This window comes from Lagenorhynchus albirostris, chromosome 5, assembly GCF_949774975.1.
Source record: "Lagenorhynchus albirostris chromosome 5, mLagAlb1.1, whole genome shotgun sequence".
In the NCBI taxonomy this organism is placed as follows: Eukaryota; Metazoa; Chordata; class Mammalia; order Artiodactyla; family Delphinidae; genus Lagenorhynchus; species Lagenorhynchus albirostris.
The window spans coordinates 77,938,221-77,960,809 of record NC_083099.1 but is presented as its reverse complement, the minus strand read 5'-3'; the positions used below and the strand labels follow the sequence as shown (position 1 = coordinate 77,960,809).

The 22,589-nt window shown below is 40.7% G+C and overlaps 1 protein-coding gene across 2 annotated transcripts in view; it reads left to right on the top strand.

The window, feature by feature from the left end:
• The first annotated feature begins 2,801 nt into the window (after nucleotides 1–2,801).
• The window catches only part of CASR (calcium sensing receptor), a 28,601-nt gene continuing 8,813 nt past the window's right edge, over nucleotides 2,802–22,589 (top strand). For both annotated transcript variants that reach the window (XM_060149314.1, XM_060149313.1), the window contains exons 1-3: nucleotides 2,802–2,986; nucleotides 5,302–5,608; nucleotides 9,624–10,508. In XM_060149314.1, the coding sequence (XP_060005297.1) occupies nucleotides 2,802–2,986; nucleotides 5,302–5,608; nucleotides 9,624–10,508 (1,377 nt within the window). The remainder of the gene's footprint in view (nucleotides 2,987–5,301; nucleotides 5,609–9,623; nucleotides 10,509–22,589) is intronic.

Below are 22,589 nucleotides of genomic sequence, written 5' to 3'. Positions count from 1 at the left end.
TCCCTTTCCTAATTCAGTACACCACACAGGACTCCTTAATATTCTGAGTTCTTGAGGCCTTCTTAATTCAAGTGCCAGAATTTCTCACTTGAGTAATCCAGTCCCCCGTCTCAAAAGTGGAGTTTGTATGGCCCTCTTTACCACTGTGAAGTTTAAAATACATTGGATGTTTAAAGGACCTGACACTCTGCTTGGTTCAATAAATGCTAGTTTCTGTCTCCTCCCAAAGTATTTTCTTTTCTTGTGCATGCATTCAACCAGCATTTATTCAACAGTTACTATTTCAGACATTGTGCTAAGTACTGGGGAGCAAAGTTGAATTTAGTCATTGGAAACAAAGTTACTATATATATTTTTTTCACTTCTGAATGTTGAGGTAAATTCTGCCCACTGGCTGGGGAGCTTCTGAGGGCAGGGAACATGATGTGTGTGGTACCTTTATATTTCCAGTCCTTAGCACGTGTACTTATTAAATGTATGAATGAATATATGACCAAGGTTAAGAAATGAAGCCAAAAATCTAAGAGCAGGACTGGAGTCAGAGAACTAGGATGGTCATGGATGTTCAGATGTTATTTCAGACAGTTCTGTGACTGTTGAGTGTCTGCTGGGGTGCTCCTTCCATTTGGGGCTCAGCACCCTCTACTTGTAACTCTGTAGGAGAAAGAGCCCCCTTCCTAAGGGGCAGGAGCAGCATATGACAATGGTTAAGAGCTTGGGGTCTGGAATCAGACATTTATGCATCTAATTATAACAAAGTATGATCAATCTTCCAAGAGAGGAACTCCAAAATCCAAGATATAAAAGACTATAACAGGTGGACCTACCTAATCTGAGAGTCCAGGGCAGGCCTCCTTAAGGAGTCCTCAAAGTTGCTCACTGCACAACTGAGGGGTTAGTGTGGGTAGAAATCCAACCTGTGCTCCACTCCCCAAGCTGGACATCTTGGTACAAGATTGTATCTGGCCCATAGGAGTCCTTTTCTCCATTCACACAACGACCCCACAGTTGACCAAGCCATGCTCCAATAGTTATGGACGTCTGAAAGCTAAAAGACAAGTAGTTGTTTTCCAGAGGGACCAAGGAGGTGGAACAGCATGTGTGAGGTCTGAGAATTTTTTAAAAGGCCTAACTTGAGGATCTAAAGGAAATTCAGTGTGCATGCAGTATGGAGTTCAAAGGGAAGACTAGCAAGAGTGAGGCTGGAAAGGTATTCATTACAGCTGGCATTTCCTGTGAGTTTACTAGTTACACTGTGCTAATGGCTCTCCATGCATTATTTTATTGAGATCAGAGGTTAAGTGACTTTCCCAAAGTCATATGTTAGGAAATAGTGGAACTGTGATTCAAAGCCAGGTTTAACTCCAGAGCCTGTGCTTCAAACCACTTGTTTCATGGCATCCAAAGACTTGCAGAGGTGGGTTGCAAAGGGACAAGACTGAAGGCAGGAAGACCAGTTAGGAAATAGTTACATAAACCCAAATAAGAAATGCCAGGGTACTTAAGATGGCCTTGGAAATGGGAAGGTGTGGATGCATTCCAAAGAGATTTAGGAAGTAGAGTCTACAGGACGTGGTGGTTGTTTGAATATGAAGGATGATGATGAGAAGAGGGAGGGGGTAAGGAGGATTCCTTATTTTGTGTCTTTGTGGATGGCATGTCGTTTGCTGAGGAAGAAGACAGTGAAGGAGGAACAAGGTTGGGAGGAAGGTGAGTTTAGAGTCTGTCAAGTTGGAAGCACCTGTGGGACATCCAGGTGGCGATGTCCAGTCGACAGTTCAGTGCTTGGGCCTGAACCTCAGGAGAGGCTGTATAGTTAGTCAACATTGGCATGTAACTGGTAATTAGTAATTGACCCACAGAGTGGGTGAGATAGTGTGTGGAGCGAGAAGAGCAGAGAATTCCTACTAGGATAATGATGCTGAAGCAGAAGGACCATTCCCTAGATCCAGCTGTAGAGTTTGGTAGAACATAATCCAACCCTTGATTTACCTGCATCCTTTCCAAGAACTATTCTTCAAAGGTTTATGGAGTATCATATTACAAATGGAACCAGAAATCTGGGATGAGGAGGCCCCGAAAGTGGGATGGGGGGAGTACAATAATAAATAAAAATAAGTGGCCTTCTCTGACATTTTTGTTTGATTTGGAGTCAGATTTAAACTTAACTATGACTCATTCTGTATTTTCCATACAAACATATATGGTGAATAAAATAGCATTACTAGTAGTATAATACAAGGAACTGCTACCACTAGGCCAACTCTGTGCATTATTCACACGGAAGAATGAAGGGATTAAAATCCAGTGGCAACATCAGTGAAGGCCTCAGCTTATCAGTGGCCTCTTTAAAATGAACATGGTCCTTCTCTGATATGGGCAATTGAAATGTTCTGTATCTTATGTGAAGTGCTATAAAAATGAGGCTCAAAGCCATGCCCTCCCCACCTGCTACCCCTCAGCCTCTCTAAGTGGAAATTCTGAGCCACTTCTGTTTCAGTCATCATAACAACATGGGATTTAGGCTTAGTTGAATTCATTTTGTTTCTCTTTTGTTTTTAGAAAGTACTACCCGTGGTCTCTGCATGATGTGGCTTCTGAAGACTCAGGAACCACCCGCCTCACGAGCCTGCGATGGAGAGGGCAGAAGTGGAAATTCAAACACCACGGTTCCATTCTGTTACTAATTCTGTAGACATGTGCCTCCACCGCAGGGAGTAAGTCACACCAAGGGGGAAAGTTCTCAGGGGCCCCCAGACCACCAGCACCCTTGTCCCTCCCCCTGGAGAGAAAGCAGAACTATGGCATTTTATAGCTGCTGTTGGATCTTCTTGGCTTTTACCTGGTGTACTTCTGCCTATGGGCCTGACCAGCGAGCCCAGAAGAAAGGGGACATTATCCTCGGGGGGCTCTTTCCTATTCATTTTGGAGTAGCAGCCAAAGATCAAGATCTAAAGTCGAGGCCGGAGTCTGTGGAATGTATCAGGTAAGGTCAGGAGCCACCCTGGAGAGTCTTTTCTCCTGGTGGTTGGAGAAAAGCTGTACCAAACCTGAAATAATTTTTTCAAAGTTGGTTCTCTCTTTTCAAAAATGGTGACTGGTAACCATGCTGAAGCTTATTATTCCCCCCCCCTCATTTTTTTAAAAGAAATTTTTCCAAAAATAAAATGTCAAAGATACTGAATAGAAAAATCCATGGCCTGTTGGAGCCGTGCTTGGTCACTTGGTAACTCAGTCATCATTGTTCACCTGGAGGCTGTGTTACTTAATGGAAGACCAAGTACCTAGAAAGAAATTTATTGTAGGTTTTGCAAACCTGAGTAGTAAAATCTCCCAATGACCTTAAGTGCCCCAGTGGTCATAATACCTGAGTGTTGGCTGCCTCACTCTTATTTTTTTTAAGGATTTTAAAGCTGAAAGAAACTTCAGTGGCTGGCATGACCTGGGCGTCTTCAAAATGCAGCCCGTAGCATTTGGAATCACTCCCATTAGAATTCTTATAGGAAGCTGAAATCCCCCTGCTAACACAGAATCCATCTACATAGATAGAGAAACACAGAATCCATCTTAACTCTCTCACTGGACTCTGTCTTCGGCCATTTGAAGACAGCTAACATGCCCCCTTGAATCATTTCTTTTCCAGACCAAATAGTTTTCTAAATAGTTGTTTCATGACATGATTTTCAGACCCTCACCATTCTGGATGCCCTCTCTCTGATGTTCCCTAATTTATCATGACTCTTAGAATATGGCGTCTAACACTAGGTACAATTCCTTCAAATAGTATCTGACTTCTGCAGAGTACAGAGGGCTGTATATCACCTGCCTTAATCTGGACATCAGAGACCATTACTGCACCTCAAGTCTTGACCCATCTTGTGAGAGAGAAGAGCACTTTCTCTTGAGATTTGCAACTTCCAGAAGGGATCCAGCACTTTCCCTTGGTCTTCCTGATACCTAGAAAATGAAAATGAAAACTAGAATCGTTCCAACAAAACTGGATTTCTGCTCGTGTTCTAATGAGGGCTCACAAATTAGATAACATTTTCACATTTTTTTATGAGTGCAGAAAAACTAAGTGTAGAATTTCACTGATGCTGTTTATATCCTTCACGTAACCCATGTGGACAAATATCCTTTTTGTTGTTCCCTTGCTGGACAGAGTTGTGCAGGTGCCACATACATACCTGAGATCAAGCAAGAGCTTGTTCTGAAATTATATATATATTAATTGTATTAAAGAAAGATAGGAAAATCAGTTTAGCAGTATAGATGTTTTAGGTAATGAAAAATTCAGTAATAGATCTTCATAACTTTGCAGGTTTAAAAAAATAAATAAATGAAGGAAACATGAAGAAAATGACTAAGAGAAAATGTCACATTAAAAGTTAGACCAGGACATTTAGGAACCTAACTGATACAGTGAAGTATAACAGCTTGTATTTCTTTCCCCCTGCCTTTGAGTTCAAGTCAGGAAACCCACGATACAAAGAGAGAAACTGCAGACTTGTTAGCTTTTCTTCTCTGGGTGCTGATACACTGATTCAGAACATTTATCAAGCTCTCACTATGTGCTGTGTCCTGGAAGAGTGAAAACTATGTCACTGACCCTGTTTCGCTTTGTTAATTTGCTTGATTTTTATTTAAAATAATGTTCTTTGAAAAGCAATGCATGCTTATTTTTTGAAATAGAAAGTATAAAGACAAAATCACACAATTTTAAAACTCATCATTCTACCACCCAGAAGTGACCACTGTTTGTGAATAGCCTTCCGATGCATAATATTTGTTTGCTTGTTTGTTTATGAAGATATCACTCATTTCCCTTTCCTCTTCTACCTCCAGGAATGTCAGTTTAAATTTGTGACTCTGCAAATCTGAAGTTATTTTTAGCTTCTTATGTATTCAAATCCTAATCTATTTATATTTTCCCTGGTCCTTTTTTTTTTTTATATCTCTGTATTACTTTTACTAAAGTACCTCATATCAGTTATTTCAAATTCTTTGTTGGATAAGGCAGATACAAATGATTCATTCTATTACTAACCACAATCCTTGTTATTATTAGTCCCTAACTCTGTGTGAGGCACCATGCTGAGAATTGTGCATAATTATCTCATGCTCACAGCCACCCTCTGAAGTAGGTGTTATCCCCATTTTACAGAGAGGACTTTGAGTCTCAAAAAACACAACGTCATGAAACCAGAGTAATGGAACGAGGTTCAAACCAGCTTTGCCCAGTCTGTACTCTAAAGAAGTTGACCAGAAAGCCTCTTGCTTTCTTCCATTTCTTTCTTCCAGGTATAATTTCCGAGGATTTCGCTGGCTACAAGCTATGATATTTGCCATAGAGGAAATAAACAGCAGCCCAGCCCTTCTTCCCAACATGACCCTGGGATACAGGATATTCGACACTTGCAACACTGTTTCTAAAGCCCTGGAAGCCACCCTGAGTTTTGTGGCCCAGAACAAAATCGATTCTTTGAACCTTGATGAGTTCTGCAACTGCTCAGAGCACATCCCCTCTACTATCGCCGTGGTGGGAGCGACTGGCTCAGGCATCTCCACAGCGGTGGCAAACCTGCTGGGGCTCTTCTACATCCCCCAGGTACGCGTGCCATCTCAGATGGGGCAATGTGGGCAGGGGCCAGGAAAGCAGGCTGGGAGGATGCCACACCCAGTGTCCATACAGTTTGCTATTTTCCCTTCTCTGGCTTTACTTTGGCACAAAAGATCTTTTAATTATCTGTATCGTGACCACTGGGGATTTTTGAGACCCCAGAGTCAACAATGTCAACTGAGCCTTCACAATTCTTCCAAAATTTTTTTAAACATACCTTGTATAAAACTTTGTCTTTTATTCCAAAGGGTTCAGTTATTTATTTTCCACTCCATTTCATCAGTAAATGGCTGTTCTTCTGCCTTTACTAAAAGGAATGAGACCAAATGATGTAAATCCCACCTTTCAAACCCAAAATATCTGCCCCAAATCCTAGTCCCTTAAAAGTCTCTGCCTCTCTCTCCTCTGGTTGAAAGTTTAGCTCGGAGGAAAGCAGAGCATATTTTCTCACAAAATCGGAACTTAATCATTATCTTGCACATTCTAGAAATGGAAAATATTCTATTTCATTCAACAAATACTTGTAGAGTGTATATGAATAAGCAGTTTCCACCCTGCAGGAACTCAGCCTAGACAGGGAAATAGACGTCTACATTTTCAGATACTAACAATTCACTGAAATAAGTGCTTTAATAAACATTTGTTCAAAGTTGCATATGTTTTTCACCAAAAAAAGACAGCAAACTCTAAATGCCATCTTATAACCTGATTTTTTTCCCATTAACACTATAGAGCAAACCTTTTTTTCATATTAATATTTATAGGGCTGTGACATCATTTTATAATAGTGAAAAATTGGAAAAAACCTAAATGTCCATGGGTGGGAGAATCAGCTCAATTGTGTTGCATCTCATATATCAATTTTTTAATTTAATTATATATCACACTTTAAATTATTTTCTTCAGTGTCTAGTATTTAAAATTTTTAAGACTACCTTTGATAAATTCACATTTCTATGCTGGGAGGTCTCTGTTTCCTTGGTGATAGCCATTATCCCTTTCTATACATGTGGCAACTGAGAAAGTCTTGTCATCATTTCCCGAATCCTTACTTCAGGGAATTAAAGGTGTTTCCCATGGGGAAACCCTGGCTCTATAATCTTTGTGCCAAAATGATCTGACAAAGCCCACAAGAGTAAATGTGTTGGGCAAGATGCAAATATGCATCTTTATATTTGGCATATTGCGTAGTAGTATTTTAGATACACAGTTAAAGCAGGTTGTCATAGCCAACAGACATAAGATGTAATTGCCACCAAGTAAATAAAGAACACGAAGGGGAGGGTTTTAATTCATTGTGGTTTGGATGAAATATAAGGTTAAGTTGAGCTTGAATTATAAAAGTGCTGAGAAGGCTATAATGATTATCAGTCAAACCAATGTAAGTGTATCCGCAGCAGTGGTTCTCTGTCATGGCTGCCTGTTGGAATCACTTCAAGAGCTTTAAAAATACTGATGCCTGGGACTCACCCCCCAGAGATCCTGGTTTAACTGATATGAGATGCAGCCTGGGCGTCAGGAGTTCTGAAAGCTCCCTAGATGAGTCTAATGTGCAGCAGAGCTGGGAACCACGCCCTGTTGGGTGAAGGCAGAGGCCCCAGTTGAACTTCTTATGCCACTCACGCCACCTAGTGGATGGAACAAGCAGACCAGCTAGAACAAGTTGTGGTTAGAAGTTTTCTGAATCATTCATGAAACTCTCCCCTCTTACAATAAAAAAATTTTGTGTGTTTTTAAGGGGTTTTTTTGGGGGGGAGTGGGTAATGAATTGGTATTTATCCCCACTTTTATAGTTTTCCTTTTAAAAAGTGGACAAATATTATAAATGCATTCTTTAAGAGAAACATATCCATGGAGGATATGTTTATTTGTAATTTTTATATCTTTAAAACCCTTTTTGGCCCATTTTTCAAAAAAGTATCAAGAAGTAAGCAATACTGAATGAATTTACAAAAGGCCTGAGTAGACTTTTCATTTGCAAAAACCTGATCAAGAAGCCTGTTGTTTGGGTCTGCAAATAGAGCTCTCTAAAAACAATAACATCTCAACAATTACTTAATCTAACTACCTGCCTCATGAGGTGTCACAGTAGAGCAAGAAGGAGCTTATTTTAATAAAAGGAAAAAAATGACTTTCATATTATAACTCTCAAAATCAAAGCTCTTGTCAGAAAAATAATGCCTGCTCATTAGCAAAGTTGGACCAGGTCTTTCATGTATCAATGTCTTTTATGTTTTTGATGTAGAAACTATTCATTAATAAAAAGAAATATATAGAAAGAATTCATTTTAAAGCACTGAACATTGAAAACTAATTGTTTCAATCAGTGAAAAATATTAAAAAGGCATTCCCCCAAATTTCTTCAACATGGTATTCTTAAGAAGTTTTAAATCTCTCTAGAAAACTGGAGAACAAGAGATATTAAACGTTCTTTCATTACCAAGAAGAAATTCCATTCAGTGTAAAAAGGTTTTGTCCTTCATAGGGAACAAATGTATGGACACCAAGGGGGGAAAGTGGCGGGGGGTGGTAGTGGTGTGATGAATTGGGAGATTGGGATTGACATATATACACTAATATGTATAAAATGGATAACTAATAAGAACCTGCTGTATAAAAAAATGAATAAAATTCAAAAAAAAAGAGTTGAAAGACAAGACTGCTAATGGCAAAAATGCTGAAAGAATGCAGGGATTAAATATGAATAAACCTCAAGTTAAATTAAAATAAAAATACTTTGTCCTTCAGAAGAAATGGTTCAATAACTTGGAACTTCCTAACTGGTGAGCCAAGACACACAGGAGTGCTGCAGATAGGCTGAGATACTGACCCTCTCCAGGTCTGGGATGGTGGGTGGGGTCTAGGGTGGTCAGAACACACCCATCAGGGCTGGTCAGCCTCCTCCATTCACCCCACCTTCTATGTTTGCCACAACTTGAAAAGAAATTGGGAAGCTCTGCACTAACGAATGCTTTACATGATATTTGGATACTTCTTCAGGCAAGAATCTTTTACCACAAAAGGTAAGGCTTTCTACCCTTGGTGACCCACATCCATGCTCAAATATAGTACTGGCTATGTCCTAGAAAGTGGAAACACATCAAGGCAGCTTCTCCAGGGTTCCTTTTCAGCCTCTTTAGGTTTTGGAGACCCACAACAAAAGCCTGTCAAGAGGCCTCGACCACCACTTGAAATTGCACAGAGGAAAGGGCTGCCGGTGGTGGTTGAACTCACTGAGAAGCCAGGAGAGGAAAGGATGTTTTTCTGACTGTATTTAATGATGTACATCATCATGATTGTGATGAAGGGGAATTGAGCCTAATGAACCTAAATGGCTAATTGAGCCTAAATAATAAACAGTTCTTAGAAATGACTGCAATTGAGGGTACTTTTATCTAAAGTACTTCTGGCATGGAGGAGGTGGGGAGATAGGGGAGGGGAGAGAGGGAATAGCTGGAGACTGGAAGAGAGAAACTAGGCAGAATAAGAAAGGGGAACCCCAGAGGCTTCTCTAAAGAGCCTTAGGTTCATAACCCAAAGGGAACCTGATTCCTTCCAGAAGTCATGGACAAAGTGTTCATTATAGTAAAGGGGAAGCTAAAATGTTCAAATGAGAACCTGGACCCCACAGGCAGAAGATATGTACGTGGATATATTGTAGCCAATGAGGCAGCACGGAGGAAGTTAGGAGAAACTATGGAACAGTGCATAAAGGTTAAGTAGATCCTACTGTTGTTGGGTTGACTTTATGATCAGACCCATTTTTGAAGGTAGCATTGTGAAGGATCACCTGCTGGGAATTAGAATGCTCCTTGATAGACTGACAGATGCTTGAGTGCTCACACTGGAGAGGAATAGATTCTGGTTGTCTTCATGCCTTCATCCTGTCTGCAGTGACCAGCATTTGATATATTAGATCAGTGAATGTTCAAAAAGCCTCCTCCACACAGTCTGGAGGCTCACCTGGCACCTCAATCACTCACTCATTCTGTGTTCTTTCCAGGTCAGCTATGCCTCTTCCAGCAGACTCCTCAGCAACAAAAATCAGTTCAAGTCCTTCCTCCGTACCATCCCCAATGATGAACACCAGGCCACCGCCATGGCTGACATCATCGAGTACTTCCGCTGGAACTGGGTGGGCACAATTGCAGCTGATGATGACTATGGTCGGCCAGGGATCGAGAAGTTCCGAGAGGAAGCTGAGGAGAGGGACATCTGCATCGACTTCAGTGAACTCATCTCCCAGTACTCTGATGAGGAAGAGATCCAGCAAGTGGTGGAGGTGATACAGAATTCCACAGCCAAAGTCATCGTCGTCTTCTCCAGTGGCCCAGACCTGGAACCCCTCATCAAGGAAATCGTCCGGCGAAATATCACGGGTAGGATCTGGCTGGCCAGCGAGGCCTGGGCCAGCTCTTCCTTGATCGCCATGCCTGAATACTTCCATGTGGTCGGAGGCACCATTGGATTCGCTTTGAAGGCTGGGCAGATCCCAGGTTTCCGGGAATTCCTGCAGAAAGTCCATCCCAGGAAGTCTGTCCACAACGGTTTTGCTAAGGAGTTTTGGGAAGAAACATTTAACTGCCACCTCCAAGAAGGTGCTAAAGGACCATTACCCATGGACACCTTCCTGAGAGGTCATGAAGAAGGTGGTGGTAGGATAAGCAACAGCTCCACCGCCTTCCGACCTCTCTGTACAGGGGATGAGAACATCAGTAGTGTCGAGACCCCTTACATGGATTATACACATTTACGGATATCCTACAATGTCTACTTAGCCGTCTACTCCATTGCTCATGCCCTGCAAGATATATACACCTGCATACCTGGGAGAGGGCTCTTCACCAACGGTTCCTGTGCAGATATCAAGAAGGTTGAAGCTTGGCAGGTACATCTTTCACTTAGATAGCAGTTCACTGTGTAATAAAGCAGAGTTAGACTGATCCAAGCAAGACAGATTAAAGTGGTTACCTCAAAAAGCCAATATCTAAATGAGGTCACTAGATGTAGCCTGGGATTCAACTTGCCTTTTCAAACATCTGAGCAACTGACTTCTGCAAAATTGATAGTAATTTAATTTGATTATCTGTTTGAACCCTTGAGCTCAACTATTCTTTAGTCTAGTGGTTCAAAATATCAGGAGTATGGTCCCTAAATGTTTTTAAATATCCTGGGACAGATTTAGTACTGAGTGGAGTGTTTTTATAGTGCTTAAATTAAATATATTGTTCCCTTGTACTTAACAAGTATTTCTTGAGCACCTATTATATTCCATATACCAAGGGGCATAAAACCATAAAACTAGTGTCACTATGTTTAGCCACCACTTTTGCCATTATATTATTCAAAATATAATGTGCTGGACCCCCCCCCATAAGTCAACTAAGCTTAGGATACAAGCAAATCAAGGGCACAGAAAAAACTCTTCTTAAAAGGATATTGGATATTTCAAAAAGCAGCACTGAAGTAGTTGTCATAGAAAATAATCAAAACTTAAGTGGATTGGGCTTCCCTGGTGGCGCAGTGGTTGAGAGTCTGCCTGCCGATGCAGGGGACATGGGTTCGTGCCCCGGTCCAGGAAGATCCCACGTGCCACGGAGCAGCTGGGCCCGTGAGCCATGGCCACTGAGCCTGCGCGTCCGGAGCCTGTGCTCTGCAACGGGAGAGGCCACAACAGTGAGAGGCCCGTGTACCGCAAAAAAAAAAAAAAAAAAAAAAATTAAGTGGAATCCCTACACTTTAGTTTAGACTTGTTTTGTATTCTTCAGTTATATGCAGGAGAGACATCATAATCTTTTTTATTTCATAGAGCTTCTGAAGATAAAAGTCTGGCCCAACTTATATCCCATGGAGCTGTTCATGTCTTGCATATGTACCTTGATTTTTCAATAAGACCGTGTTTTACGCTCCTTTTGTATTTTCCTCAGTCCCAGACTGAGCTATCAGAGAGTGCATGATGGGGGGTGGGGCGTGAGGGGAGGGTGTGAATCCCTGAATATGGGTTGAATGACTCAGCCTCCAGCTTCAGCTATGGCTCCCCCACTTACTGGCTACATCATCTCAGGAAAGACACTGCTCTGCTCAAGTCAGTCTCCTCATCGTTAAAATCACCCTAATACCCAGCCTACTTTCCAACCAAGTTTCTTTTGAAGAGGAAATAAGATGATATATGTAAAAGCAATTTGTAAATTTTCAAACTCTTAAACAGGTGGTGATTATTTTAAGTAGGATTTCAATATGCCTCAAATTAATCAATCAACTGAGTAAAACATGATAATGAAACCAGCTTTGCATACAGAACTCAACCACCACAAACCCTTGGGAAAAGATGCCAAGAAACAAAGAACGTACATCCTATGTCAGTCACTCTAGAGATTCTCATGGGATGAGGAGTGACTGTCTAGGCTGGTAGAATGAGCCAAAATGACCTACAAGTTCTTAGCCCTTCTCGTGCGTGGGACGTGTCACTCAGGCATCATCGTTGGCTAAAGTTTCTAATCTTTATGAGGGACTGAAAGTTTCCTTCCTCACATTGCACCCCACACACTGCCTGGCAAAAAAAGGGAGCTCTAATGAAGGTCAAAGACCAAAAAGACTTCAGGAGCCATGATGCCATGGAGTGGAGTTTTAAGAAAGAGGAATAAAGGGACAGTCTTTTAGTAAATACTAGTGTCTTTCTCTCTTCCCTTCCATGTCTCCCTCCCCTTCTTCCTCTCCCTCTTGAAAAGCCTATGGGGGAAAAAAAACCTAAAGAAAAATCCCAGGGTGGGATTGAAGGGAAAAGAGGCTTCCAGTAGGTAGTTTGACAGTTCTGCTCTCCAGGGACTCCTCTCCCAGACAAGGAAGTAAAATCCAGATGGCCAAGGTCAAAGCATGGGCATATGAGAAAAAAAGCCAAGAATTAGGCTATAGTCAAGGGTGGAACTCTTCCGCTGCATGCAATAGAAAATTCAAACCAAAGTGGCTTAAACAAAAGAAGGAACATTATTAGCTCACAATACTGAAAAATCTCAGAAATACCCCAGGTACAACTAGATGCTCTCATCTTCATCTCTTTGTTCCTTTTCCTTGGGCTTAGCAGTTTTCAGCCTCTGTAGCAGCGTCAGGCTCATAAAATCCTTACTGCTAGGCTCTGCTTACTTCCCAGGATTTCTTGGAAAAGTCCCAGAAACGATTAGACAGCCTAGGATCACAAGTCCATCCCTGAAGCTAGGAGTGGCATTCTCCCAAACTACTTAGACTGAGAGTAAGAGGGGGGTTGGCTCCCCAAAGGGCAATCAGAATGCTCTTACCGAAAGGAGGAGGAAAGAGTAGCAAAGTGGCCAAAATAAAAAGTAGCCACTACACAGACACCTCAGCTGACCCTCGGACAGGTAAATTCGTGTCCTCCTGGCTCACATGCGGTCTGGCACAATTCATCCAGGAGAGGAGACAGATAGGAAAATAGGGTCAGAGCTCTGGGGAGGAGCAACACGTGGGCATTGCCCAAAGTGTCCTGTGTGCTTGCTGTAAGTCTCCTTTAAGCCTTAGGAACCCAGGCGGTTGGGTGGGCATTCTGGAATTTAAGCACTTGGCCATGTCTCTGTCTATCAGGAGATGGACCAACAATTCTTCACTCTCATTACTAACACCTCCATGGAAACCTGTCACTCATACAATCTAATCCAAGTATCTCAGCCTGGAATTCCAGCCCCACCTTCTTTCAGTTCTCTTATAAGCCAATCTGCCTGGTACCTCCCCACAAGCACTTATTAGTTTTTGGCACAGTACTTTTACCTGAAGAGCTATCAAGTTTTGTCTCCTCTATCATTGTCCACCACGAACTTTTAACTCTTTTTCAAAATTCACTTTCTCCTGGAAGTCTTTTCAAATCATACTACCCACACACACTTGCTGACCATGCTTTCTTCCTCGCTTTTGTCGTTTATGTATACCCAAGTTAATCTTCCACAGCTCTTCAGTTAACCAAAATAGATTCTTATCAACTAAACTTCTGATTAAATAAGGTCAATCACAATCTTTTTCTTTTGTTGATCTTTTCTCCCCCTAAAATTTATCAATCAAGTCATATGCCTTTAAAGTAACACCAACCAACAGGTAACTTAAGAGCACACAACACCCAATTCCCTCCTGACCTCCACAGAGACCCCAAGCCCTCCTCACACGGTTCCTCAGCTCTCTCTTCCTTCTGATTCCTCTGCAATACTCTGAGCTTCATACGAGCAGGAACTATGTCTGTATTGTTCAGCGCTGTGTCCAGGACACCTGACACCTGAATATGCGTAGAATAAGTGAATGAATGAATGAATGAGTAGCAATCTAGTTGATTTGACCTGACAACATGACATAGAGTCCTTTGCAGAGAATTATTCTACCCAATAACCCAGGCTTGAATCAAATGACTCCGGCCAGGGTATTCTAGACTCTGATTAGATGAGCCTGGGTCACATGCCTAATGATCAAATTTGAATGGAACATCATGTAAATAAGTAGGTAAGGAACCACCGGCTTCCTTCTCTCAGGACAATTGTGCACAAGGCATGCTTCCTACTTTCCCCCACCTTACACCAACCACTCACTAGTCAAAAAATAGGCATGCATGGGAATTCCCTGGTGGTCCACTTGTTAGGACTTGGTGCTTTCACTGCTGGGGCCCAGGTTCAATTCCTGGTTGAGGAACTATGATCCTACAAGCTGTGCAGCGTGACCCCCCCTCCAAAACAAAGGCATGCATGGTGAAAGAACCATGGTGATAACAGAAGTCAAATGGAATTGATCTGACCAGGAAGTTTGGGGGAAGGGGACGAATTGAGGTGAGAGCCAGAGGAGATGGAGGGGAGATAAGAAAATACGACTGAGGTTAGAGAAAGCAATTGGTCCTGGACTTCCCTACACATAGCACAGGAAGTGGCCAAGAAGCAATAGGCTCCTTATCTCTGTGAACTGTCCCTCATTATCTATGTGAATGGGTGCTTCCTGCATTCCATCCCATTTTCCCTCTGTACTAAAAAGTGATACCCTATGTAAGCTCTGGAAATTCTAGTTTCTAGTCTTCGGCTTAATTCAATTGACCTTTAGAGTACATACCAAGAGGTGATTCCCATTTATGCTTATAATGAGCAATAATTTGACTTTAAAACCCTTTAAAGGAAATACCCTAAAAGGCCACAAGATGGAAATATTACCACATAATAGATAATACATGACCATGTAAGTGACGCGTGTTACGTGCATCTGTCCCTCTTTTAGTAGTCTTTCTCGGTGTTTGGTTTTCTTTTTGAGCCTGTCAGTCTCTGTCTGTATATTATGTTCTATGTTTAAGTCTTTCTTTTAGCTTTTTTCTTTTCTCTTCCCCTTCATTTATTTTTTCTTTCTCCTCATATTTGTCCCCAAATAAAATAACTTAGAAGTGTATTATACAGAATTATAATCTCAAGTATCGACAAAATTGTGTATTTTCTTTTTTAATGGAACTATTAGTTCCTTCTTTGAAAATTCTCAAAAAAAAAGCGAAAAAAAAAAGGGAGTTCCTTGGCGGTCCAGTGGTTAGGACTCTGCACTTTCACTGCTGAGGGCCCAGGTTCAGTCCCTGGTTGGCGAACTAAGATCCCACAAGCCTCACAGTGCAGCCCAAAATAAAAAAATAAAAATAAACAAAATTCTAAAAGAAGAGTGTTTTCTCTGGAGGAAATATCTAAATTATTTTTTAGCTTATGTTGCTTTTTTGTGGTTCAGTGGTTATCAATTTAAAGATTCCCTATCATTGCTTTTAAGGGTGAAATTGTTCTCATCTCCACCTTCCCTGTTATGCAAGGTATGATGCAGAAAATGAGGTGCTCGAGTGTAAAACATGCAAGTCAACATGCCAAAAGAAATATTAAAGATGCCTAAAGAGATGACTTAAAGACATGACTTAGTAAACAGATAAGTGATTATTAATGGACAAGGTGCAAATTTTGACTAGAAAAATGCAACACTCATGTGATCTTGCTTGCACACCTGCTGTGAGGATGAAACACTACAGTACTATGCAGGTTAGGATTTGAAGTAAGGAAGAAAGTAAAAGATATCATCTGAATAGGCCTTTAAGGATGAATCAGATGTGTGAAAGGGATCTATTCCTTGAAGGAAATATCAAATGCAAAGGCAATTACACACAACAACACAGGCAAATCACAAAAACATCATGCTGAGTGAAAAAATCTGGACTGAAAAAAAAAAGTACAGACGGTATTGTGCAATTTATATGATATTCTATCTCTAATGGTAGAAAGAAAACAAGCAGTGGCCTAGGGCTGCAAATGGGGTGAGGATTGACTTGAAAGGGACATTAGGGAACCTTTTGGGGTGACAGTAGTGGTGGTTACACAGGCAAATACATTTGCCAAGACTCAGAGCTACACTCTTAAAATGGGTGCATTTTATACTATGTAAACTGTACCTCAGTAAAACTGATTAAAAATGGAAAACAGTGGAAAGCCCCCAGGGAAGGGGGCTTGCACGGGGATCTGAATGCCATTCAGTTTGGACCACTTTTCCTATTACTGCCTCTTGGGTTGCCCCAAGCATTATATATGTCTCTACCATCCCATTTGTAAAATATGTCTATCTTCTCAACCTAAATTTTATACTGTTCAACCTGTTGTAACTAGAGATAGGCAACCTAGTAGATGGGCTATATAATCTAAGTATATAGTGTCATGGTTGAGAGTTTGGACTCTAGAGCCAGACCAACTGGATTCAAATCCCAGTTACTACCTAACGTAACAGCTTTATGGCCTTGAGCAGTCACTTAGTGTGCCTGGGCCTCACTTTCCTCACCTGAAGAATAGATATCTCTATCTGAAACTTATGAGGTTTTTATGAGGATGACATTAGTTAATATGCATACAGTGCTTAGGTTACTGCCTATACATAATAAACTATTTTTTAAGTAATATTTTGGCCTTTTTTATAAAAAGAAAAGAAAGGAAGCCTCATCCCTCATGCAATTAGTCTGAATTACTTTATCATAGCTAATTGAATAATTCTGGTTCTCTCTATATTAAGAGACTTCCAGTCCTACATTTTAGGTGTTGGTTGCTCTCTTTATCCTTCATCTGGCATCCTCCTGTCACATTCTTATATGGAACAGTTGTGTTTGGGACTTACCCTTCTCCTCAAGCAACTCCCGGCTGTTACTCCAACACTATTACACTATGGTGATTCCAACTCTCTTTTCCCTCAAGAAAGTGGTGGAGGTTTTATAATCAGTTTATTCTATGTTTTGAATGGTTACTGAGAATTAAATTATGCCTATAACCGAAAACATGACATGCAAAATGTAATATTTAGCTCGAGCCTTCTAAAAAGACCACAAAGGAAATATTTCCTCAGAAAAACCCAAGATGCCTCTTTTTCCTTCGTGAAGAGAAAGTTATTTTATCCTATGAAAACTGTAATTTACTTAAGTGTGATAGGATGTATCTATCCTATCACACTTAAGTAAAATCTTCTAGCACATTTTAAAGCAAATTCTAGTATTTCCCTGTTTGCTTGTTTGCCTGCTTGTTTGTTTGAATCTAGAAGTTTGATTTTTCTTTTTAAATCAGAAACCAAGAACTTAGGTTACATTTATACCTCAAAAGGAGAAACTGTGTTGGCCCTTAATCCCATAGTATAATTGTTAAGTATTCTGCTTTTTAATATATAGGTTTAAATTGCAACCAATTATATAAAAGCCTTAATTTTTATGGTCCTTCTTCCTATTTACTCTTTAACGAATACAGATCTCACGTTGACCTTGTTTTTCTCATCTATCCTCAGACTGGTGAAAACCTCATTCTGGGCACCATTTGACAAACCTAACAGTGTTGATTTAATGTTTACTCTATTAACCAAAACCTTTAACACACATAGTTTGAGTAGCCATTAAAATTCAGGGCCTCTACAAATCATTAGGAATACAAAAAGGAATAAGAAAACATCTGCTTTAGAGGAGCTTGGTCTAATAAACTGTAGGTATAAATTTTCTAGCCACAAAGATTCCAGGGTGCTTTCTTTTCTGGATAAGATGTTTGCACTACTAACTCTTACCTTCTGCCTGTCTTTATCTCCCGTCCCATTTGTGGCTAGAGTTACCAGGTCTCATTAGTAAACTCTCAGCACCAAGTATCCTAGAGGTCACCTCGGTATCAAGGTCTCTACCTGCAGCTGAACGTCAGCTCCACCAATGAAGTCATATTTGTATATTTTAAATCCCTTTCTATACTTTCTTTTTTGGAACAGCTTTACTGAGATATAATTCATATACTATATACAGTTCACTCATTAAAGTGCACGAATCAGTGGTTTTTAGTATATTCACAGAGTTGTGCAGCCACAACCACAAGCAATTTTAGGACATTTCGCCATATCAAAGCTGTCACTCCTTACCACCTCATTCCCCCAATTCTTTTTTTAATTTATTTTATTTTTTTAATTGAAGCATAGTTGCTGTACAATATTATTTAAGTTACATGTGTACAACACAGTGATTCACAATTTTTAAAGGTTATATTCCCATTTATAGTTATTATAAAATATTAACTGTATTCCCTGTGCTGTACAATATGTCTTTGTAGCTTATTTTATAGCTAATAGTTGGTACCTCTAACTCCCCTACCCCTATACTGCCACTGCCCCCTTCTCTCTCCCCACTGGTAACCACTAGTTCTCTATATCTGTGAATCTGTTTCTTTTTGTTATATTCACTAGTTTGTTGTATATTTTAGATTCCACATATAAGTGATATCATAAGTGTTTGTCTTTCTCTGTCTGACATATTTCACTTAGCATAATGCCTTCCAAGTCCATCCACCTTGCTGCAAATGGCAACATTTTGTTCTTTTATGGCTGTGTAGTATTCCATTGTATGTGTATACTATATCTTCTTTATCCATTCATCTGTTTTTTTATTAATTTTTGCTGGAGTATAGTTGCTTTACAATGTTGTCTTAGTTTCTACTGTACAGCAAAGTGAACCAGCTATACGTATACATATATCCCCTCTTTTTTTTTCTTTCCTTCCCATTTAGGTCACCACAGAGCACCAAGTAGAGTTCCCTGTACTATACAGTAGGTTCTCATTAGTTACCTATTTTATACATAGTAGTGTATATATGTCAATCCCAATCTCCCAGTTCATCCCATCCCCCCTTTCCCCCTTGGTATCCATATGTTTGTTCTCTACGTCTGTGTCTCTATTTCTGCTTTGCAAATAAGATCATCTATACCATTTGTCTAGATTTCACATATAATGTGTTAATATATGATGTTTGTTTTTCTCTTTCTGACTTACTTCACTCTGTATGACAGTCTCTATGTCCATCCACATCTCTACAAATGACCCAATTTCATTCCTTTTTATGGCTGAGTAATATTCCATTGTATATATGTACCACATCTTCTTTATCCATTCATCTGTCGATGGGCATTTAGGTTGCTTCCATATCCTGGCTATTGTAAATAGTGCTGCAATGAACATTGGGGTGCATGTGTCTTTTTGAATTATGGTTTTTTTCTGGGTATATGCCCAGTAGTGGGATTGCTGGGTCATATGGTAGTTCTATTTTTAGTTTTTTAAGGAACCTCCATACTGTTCTCCATAGTGGCTGTATTGATTTACATTCCCACCAACAGTGCAGGAGTGTTCCCTTTTCTCCACACCCTCTCCAGCATTTATTGTTTGTAGATTTTTTGATGATGGCCATTCTGACTGGTATGACCCAATTCTTAAATAACTACAAATCTACTTTCAGTATCTATATATGTGGACATTTCTGGACATTTCATATAAATGGAATCATAAAGTATGTGGTCTTTTGTGACTGGCTTCTGTCATTTAGCATGTTTTCAAGGCTCATCCGTGTTGTAGAATGTATCAGTACTTCATTTCTTTTTATGGCTGAATAGTGTCCCATTGTATGACACATTTTGTTTATCCATTCATCCAATTGATGGGCTTTTAAGTTGTTTCCACTTTTTGGGTATCATGAATGATGCTGCTATGAACATTCATGTACAGTTGTTGGGTGGACTTATGTTTTCATTTTTCTTGGGTATATACATAAGAGTGGAATTGTTGGGTTGAGTGGAAACTCTATGTTTAACTTTTTGAGAAAGTGCCAGACTGTTTTCAGAAATGACTGCACCATTTTACATCTCCACCAGCAGTGTATGTCAGACTCCAATTTCTCTACATTCTTATCAACACTTGCTATTACCTGATCCTATGCCTTTTGACATGAAATCTAGCCTCTTTGCCTTGACTGCTCTTTGCCTCTCAACTTTATTTTCCCTTGTTCTCTAGCACTTACATAAATTTTGAGAAGTTGGTCTCTTCACTGCCTCCATAATATTGATACTTGTTTTCCCATGTTGTGCCCACTGTCTTTAATACCTTTCTTCCCCTTGTCCTTTACCACTACAAATTCCTACCATACCTCAAGCCTGTGTTGACCATTTCAGCCCTTTTTAATGTCCATCTCCCCTGAGTTTCTCTGTACTTAGAGTTGATACCCCATAAGTTAGGCATTAACTGTATTTTATCTTGCACTGTTGGCTCTATCATCCAATGTCTTATATCTTATCACCCTAATCCATAGGTAAACTCCATGAGAACTTTATTACTATTACATCCTGTACTACTGCAGCCCAGTTCAGAACACACAGTGGATAACCTATAAATATTTGTTTGTTGATTGATTCTAACAGTATACAAATCTAACCTTGTATTTACAATGAGTTTTTTAATAGAAAAATTTTTAATGATTTTGATTGGTTCCATTTTCTTTCAAGGTAGGTTATGGTAGAAATCGCTAGCCTGTGCCAATAGCAATACAGAAGAATTATAGCCAGCAATGATCTTTGAGACACTTTTCTGTCCAATCAAATGTGGAAGATGACCATTTAATTATGAAATGATCTTATGCCAGTTCCCCTTCCAATTCACCCACTGTTGTCTGGAGAGTTTCACTGCAGAGAAGCTGTAGACTGAGAAAAGGAGAGAGGGAGTTTGTTGCCTGGAGAATAAGAACCTAGGAATTGAAACCTGGATAGGAGGAAGAAAATTTACGCTAACTACTCTAACTTTACTGCTGCATATGCTTTTTAAAGTATTCTTCAAACAAGAATGATGCTTTTTAAAAATATATTTAATGAGGAACTATTACTAACAAATACCTGCCATCAACACTCTCAACAATTTATATTGGAGGCAGGAGGGTGAAGCAAAAAGCACATGTTTAAATCACAGCTGGAGAACTTTCTAGCTTATGACTTTGGCAAGTTTCATGCCTCAGTTTCCTCATCTATAAAATGAAGATACTAATAGTTCCTATCCATAGATTTGTTATGAGGATTAGATGAAATAGTGTGTGCAAAGCATTAGTACAATGTCTGGCACATAGGAAGTGTAAATAAGAGGTAGTCCCCTACCTCTCCACTCTTCTCATCTTTTACACACATCAGGGCAAAGGCAGAGTTAGCATGACATGTGGAAAGGATATGGTGAGGATAAAACATTTGCACTAACAAGTAGTGGTAGTTACATGGGACCGAAGTATGGAAGGCTTGGGAAGCTACCTAGAGAAGGTTGAAGCATATTTCATCTGAACCATGGGAGGTCCCCAGGAGGAAGTAGGAGGGGCATGGGTATGGAATGGAGAAGGGTGGATTGTTCATGTCAGAAAAGTTCCAGAGTAGGTGGGAAGAATGAGGTTCTGAGTACTACAAGAGAGGTCAGCCTTATAGAGAAGGAACGTGTGTTCCTCTAAGAGAAGGAGATGTATCAGGACAGGGATGTGTTAGGGCAGAGACAAAAGGATGTACCCCACTGCATAGGAGGAGATCATCCCAAGAGCAAGGGGACAAAGGGAGGAGAGTTGGAGGTGTAAGAAAGGAGTATGTCAGTGGCACCACCTCTCTGAGGAATGTTTTAAGGACTCAGTAAAAATGAAGGGAAAAAAGTAAGATTGATGACCACTGAGGAAGGCTTGGGAGAACATGGGTGGCATGAATCCTTGGTAGGATTCATTCTCCATCTTTTTTGAGGATGACTCAGCAGCTCTGGTTGCAGAACAGAAGAACCAGGCAGCAGGGAGTAAGGGGTCCCCTTTCCCCCACAGGCCTGGGACAAAAATCAGGGCAGCCAGCAACAGCCAGGGCAGCAGTGAGAGCACTAAAGGAGTAACCACACACAGCAGTACTCACACAGGCGCCCTGGGTGCTGTGCCCATGCACACATGTGGCCGGCCACAGACTCTATCCCCAAGCTCATCCCAGGGCTGTTTATGAGCAAATTCAGGTGGCTCCTTTTCTTCATTTGATTTTCCTTACAATAAATGCTTACTTTAAAATAAAGTCAATACGGATATAAATTGTTTAAAAGCTGTGTCATCTCTGGAGTGGAGTGGAACATGAAAGGTGCCTCCCTTTGTCACACATGTGGATAATAGGTGCTGGGCCCAAAGGTTTCCCAGTGTCAGATCAGATGCTGTTTTCTTAGGCACCTTAAAAGTTATGCTAGGGGGACTTCCCTGGTGGCACAGTAGTTGAGAGTCCGCCTGCCGATGTAGGGGACACGGGTTCGTGCCCCGGTCCGGGAAGATCCCACATGCCGCGGAGCGGCTGGGCCCGTGAGCCATGGCCGCTGAGCCTGCGCATCCGGAGCCTGTGCTCCGCAACGGGAGAGGCCACAACAGTGAGAGGCCCGCGTACCGCAAAAAAAAAAAAAAAAAAAAAAAGTTATGCTAGGGAATTCCCTGGAGGTCCAGTGGTTAGGACTCTGCACTTCCACTGCAGGGGGCACAGGTTCGATCCGTGGTTGGGGAAGTAAGATCCCGCGTAGCGCGGCCAAAAAAAAAAAAAGCTATGCTAAAAGGGAGAGGGACCTCTAAATGTACTCTTGGGGTACACCAAACCATATAACAGAAAGAAGTTCATACTAGAA